We start from the raw sequence: 5,401 nt of genomic DNA, 5'->3' as shown, positions 1-5,401 counted from the left end.
CCATGTGGAAAAAGAGAGGATTCATCATTCGCCCATCGGTGTTGACCTTTGTTGTTGGGTGATTAGAAGGAAAAGATGATGAGTAGGGTTAAAGTAGGGGTGGTGACTCCTGGCCAGTGGCCACTATCTCACACACTGCGAACAAGGGGCCTGATCTCTCTCTCTCTCTCTCTCTCTCTCTCTCTCTCTCTCTCTCTCTCTCTCTCTCTCTCTCTCTCTCTAGTCTCTCATATCACTTACTCATCATGTGTCCTCACAGATGCCCTGCTGGAGCTCGCAGCTCTCGAGTGCTGGCTTTGATCGGTCTTTTGATCGTTTGCTATGCCCTCAATAAACAGCTAACGCCATTACCATCAGATCATCATCATCATCATCATAAAGAAGAGGACGATGATGATCATTACAATACTGGAGCCACTGATCCTTCTTCCCCTTCTTCTTCTTCTTCTTCTTCTTCTTCTGATCAATCTCCTCCTCCTTTCCCAAAAACGCCATGTTTGGAAGACGGCGCTCAGCTGCCTCACAGGCACGAGACCCTCCTTCTTACGGATTTCGGAGGCGTTGGAGATGGCCTCACCCTCAACACACAGGCCTTCCAAAGAGCTATAGCCCATGTGATGAATATGCGCCACAGCCAGACCGTTAATAACATGGCGCGGAGATCATCATCAGGAGCTCAGCTTATCATTCCGCCTGGCAAGTGGCTCACTGGATGCTTCAATCTTACCAGCCACCTGACAGTTTACCTTCAAAAGGAAGCTACAATTCTTGCCTCTCAGGCAAGTGTTCAACTGGACTTCTGCTGCATACTATTCAATGTGTGCACTTACATGTATGTATGTAGGTGATTAAATAAGTATTGCCAGGCTATGGTGTGTTAGGTTCTGCAAGCTTGGATTATGCTTTGCTATGATATATTATGTTACGTTCATGTTTTGGATGCAATGCCATGCTATCTATGTGTATATGTTCATTCATGCTGGATTAGTTTAATTGCTAAGATCTAGACTTAAGATAAACGTTCTTTTTTGTTTGCCAGTCACAATATTATCAAGTGTTTCTTAGTCTCATTGAGTTGTTTAATGCAAATGTTCCAGTGGTGACTTTTGTGAAGTTGGGATAACTACCAGGATCCTCAGCAATGGCCTTTGATAGACCCATTGCCCTCCTATGGCCGCGGTCGTGAGCGTCCAGGCAGAAGATACAGCAGTCTCATCCATGGAGAAGATCTGGAAGATGTGATCATTACAGGTGATTTGATGGAGGGGCAGCATGTCCTGGATCAGATGACCTATAATGAACTCAGAGCAAACCATATTGTTCATAGATGAAATGAAAAGCTACAGAATCCAGATATGCTTGCTGCAGAACATATGATTCATGCATGCGTGTATTGAAAGACCATTTGCTGCTGTGTACATGCTACAGAAAGATGCATTGAAAGATAATTTGCTGCTGGATCCATTATCATTACTGGAGAAACATAGCTATGCATAAACACATCTGAAACTGCAGAAACGTATCAATGCATAATTCATTTGTAGCTATAACATACGATTATAATTGCATAAATATGATCGATACTGCAGCTCGAACACGTGATGATTGAATTAGTGCAGCACACAGATCGATCTACGGCTCGAACATGTGATGATGAAATTAGTGCCGCAAACAGATCGACCTGGTGCAGAATCTATAATTAGTATCATTCCTGTAGCTGCTGCAGCACGTGATTATTGCAATGTTAAAGTGATTACTGCAGCTCCAACAGATCATGATGATTGAAATAGTACTACAGCTAACATATCATGATGATTGAATTACTGCTGCAGCAAACATATGATTGATCAAATACTGCAGCAAGCGCATGATGATGGCAGATTAGCCATTGAATCTAAACTGTTTAGGTGTGCAGGAATGGATTATGAAGTAAAGATAGATTAGTGATTGAAGTATGGATCAGAATTGCAATGCAATGGATGCTGCAGGTGAGAATGGGACGATTGATGGGCAGGGGTCAGCATGGTGGGAGAGGTGGTGGAACAGGAGCTTGCAGCACACGAGGGGGCACCTGGTGGAGTTCCTGCGATCCAAAGACATCGTCATTTCCAATGTGACTCTACAGAACTCTCCATTCTGGACCGTCCATCCAGTCTACTGCAAGTACGTGCACGCGCTACGTGGCGGCTGCACTGCTTTTCAATAGAATAATAGGATAATAGAATACTTATACTTAATTTATTAATAATAATAATAATAATAATAATACGTCATGATATATTATGTATTTGATCCCATGCAGCCGCTTTATCGTGAAGAACGTCACCATATTGGCTCCTTTCAACGCTCCCAACACAGACGGCATTGACCCAGGTATAAACCCGTCTTTATACTCCTCATTTCAATGGTTTTCGTGTTCTCCTTTAAAGGAAATTATAATTATAATTTAATAGATATTAAAAACTAGGAAATTATTATAGTTCAGTGAATATGTACTCCTTCTTAGCAGGTTATAATCCAATGAATATCTCTCTAATGGTCAATGTTGATTTTGTTTGGACATGAGGTCCCGTGCCACTTTGACATTTTTAACTATAGAATTACCGTTGGACAAAACTATGCTTTTCTAATGGTTTACATGCCACATGTTGTTACATTTTATTAAATATTTGATACTTCTCCCACGGGTTCCTTTCCTTCTTTGGTGGAACCTAGAAATTTGTATCGAGAAGTATTCAAAATATCTTGTATAATTGGACTATTAGCCTAGCCCTTTCTATGTGATGGTTCTTATTTGAACATCTATAAGAGCTAGGCCACACACACATGTAATTTTCGCTTACACAAGTCCACGGAGTAGAGGTTATCGTAAGTATTGTCAGCACACTTTAACTATTGCAACCTGTGTGTGTAAGCACTTTGAGAGTTGATGGAATGCTCTCTAAAAATTAGACTACTCTATGAACTTGCTAGAGTATACCAGAGTTGTCAATTGGAGATTGGTCCATAAGAACTTCCTCTCTCCTTTATGCATTTTCTATCTTCCTTTTTACATTCTCTCTCTTGCATGTGGTTGTGTAGACCTAAAGTTGTCACACCACACACTTGCAAGTCTATACACTTTGGCATGGCGCAACTCTAATGCATTTCAATTAGTTTATTTTTAATATTTGAAAATTTGAAAATTTTTCATAATACCCTTACTTTTTGTGGAAGTCATCAATCCTCCAGCCCTCAAAGCACTAAATTTTTCAGTATACCCTTCATCAATTTTGCTACATTTCAAGTATGCTCCTTGATTTTCCAAAATATCCTTAATACAACATATGCAATCTTTGCTTATTTGGGATGATTATGTATGCCATCTAGTTATGCGAGATTATAGAATGATGATCTTATTGGTATTATGAGGCAAAATAAAATAACTCATGTTTATAAAAACAAATGTTATAAAATTTTAAGCTCATCTTCAAGTTCTTTGTCTATGGCACTTATAGGGCTTAGAAAGGTTTTTTAAAGTAGTTAGATGAACAAAAGATGCATGCATCTTAATAAAATTTGCTACATCGTAAGGGGGCTAATAGAGTATCCTCTAATAATCTCCCCTTATCATTTCTTTTTTTCAAGTGAGTTATATAAATGTTTTTTAAAAATCAAGCTATATATAAAATATTGTATGGGTCTTTAAAATAAACTTTCGGGTATTTTGATATTTTTTAATCAAGTAGACCCGATTATAAGTGAAGGGTTTACAAAAGAGTGACAACAATGAGGATCCAATAGAGAGGCAAGTTAAGGATAATTTGTTTTAAGGTTTTACAAAATCTAAAATATAAAAGACCTCACAACTCAATAAAGCTTATATGTAATATGAAAACATTTATATCATGACTTTAATTGGCTAAAAAGCTCACATTAATTTGTAAAATTATCACTAAATTAAAGCGGGGCTTTTGGTGGGGCTCACTGCACTGGCCTCTTTACCCTAGAAGGGGTGTTTTAGAAAAATTTCATTGTTATATATATATATATATATATATATATATATAAAAGAACATGACCATAATTAACATATGACCAAAGCTTTATTTTTCTGTATACATTCTGCAGATTCTAGCACCAACGTCTGCATCGAGGATTGTCACATAAGCAACGGGGATGACCTCATCGCCATCAAAAGCGGGTGGGACCAGTACGGCATCAACAGCGGCCTGCCAAGTGTCAACATCACAATCCGCCGCGTCAGCGGTACAACACCCACGTGTTCCGGGATCGCCATAGGGAGCGAAGTGTCTGGAGGAATCAGCAACGTCCACGTGGAGGACGTCCACGTATACGACACGTCAGCAGGCATAAGGCTCAAGACAGCTCCGGGGAGGGGAGGCTTCATAACCAACGTTACCGTATTGGGGATGACCATGGAGCGGGTGAAGAGGGCCATAGACTTCAGTGGGGACGCTGGTGAGCATCCCAATGGGGAAAGTTTCAACCACACGGCATTCTCCGTGGTGAAAGGGATCGTTATGAGGGACATTGTGGGGCATGATGTTGAGGTGGCTGGGAGATTTGAGAGCGTCCCCCAAGCTCCTTTCTTGGATATTTGCCTCCACAACATCTCCTTCCATATTGTCCTCCCCTCACACCACCTTACAAATTGGTCTTGCTCCCATGCTTATGGTTTCTCAACCCTTGTCTCTCCTCCAACATGCCTGCCTCTCCATTCTCATGCACTCTCTCAAGGCCACCCATGTTATAACCCTTACATATAAACCTACTCAAGGGCACCCATGTTATAACCCTTACATATAAACCTACTCAAGTTACCTTCAATTCGTAATCCACCATATGTTCAATTGTCTGCACCGAGATTCTTTTGTAATTTACCTCCATATGACAACACATGAGACATGTCCCATTAGTTAATGTGTACCTTACACTTTGATATAAGGTGTAGCCATGATGTAGATAGACGTAAATCGGGTCACAATGCTATTGGAGTTCGTGTGACTGACCTTCTATGCATTTATATGTGATATACAAATAATACTACAAGGGAATGAATCTATAATAACACTTGTTAGCGATTATGTTTATCGATGTTGCTATTAGTATCACTATATGTGTCACTCTTAGCATCACCATACTATTTAAAAAAACAAAGGGCTAAAACAATCGTAGCAAATGACCACCAATGTTTCAACACACACACACACACACACACACACACACACACACACACACACACACACACACACACACACACAGAAGCCAAGGGGAGCACCAAGGAAATCACATAGGAGAAGGAGAAGGTTGCAAAGAAGAGCTTCAAAGGGAACCGGTGTGCATCTTTGAGCCTTGAGGTAAGCCCTTTTCTCCTTCCCTCCCTCTTTCCTTTCTACAT

The 5,401-nt window shown here is 40.3% G+C and overlaps 1 protein-coding gene across 1 annotated transcript; it reads left to right on the top strand.

Moving 5' to 3' along the window:
- The first annotated feature begins 229 nt into the window (after positions 1 to 229).
- Positions 230 to 5,053, top strand: LOC148014381 (putative polygalacturonase). The gene is made up of 6 exons (XM_087667083.1): positions 230 to 779; positions 1,131 to 1,251; positions 1,989 to 2,163; positions 2,303 to 2,373; positions 4,111 to 4,771; positions 4,812 to 5,053. The coding sequence occupies exons 1-5, from the start codon at positions 246 to 248 to the stop codon at positions 4,767 to 4,769; spliced, it is 1,560 nt and encodes a 519-aa protein (XP_087523209.1). The 5' UTR covers positions 230 to 245; the 3' UTR covers positions 4,770 to 4,771; positions 4,812 to 5,053.
- The last annotated feature ends 348 nt before the right edge of the window (positions 5,054 to 5,401 follow it).

Source organism: Lygodium microphyllum, chromosome 25 (genome assembly GCF_053477565.2).
Source record: "Lygodium microphyllum isolate KBCC chromosome 25, Lygodium_microphyllum_v1.1.10, whole genome shotgun sequence".
Taxonomy (NCBI): domain Eukaryota; kingdom Viridiplantae; phylum Streptophyta; class Polypodiopsida; order Schizaeales; family Lygodiaceae; genus Lygodium; species Lygodium microphyllum.
This window is presented reverse-complemented; position numbering and strand designations above follow the sequence as displayed.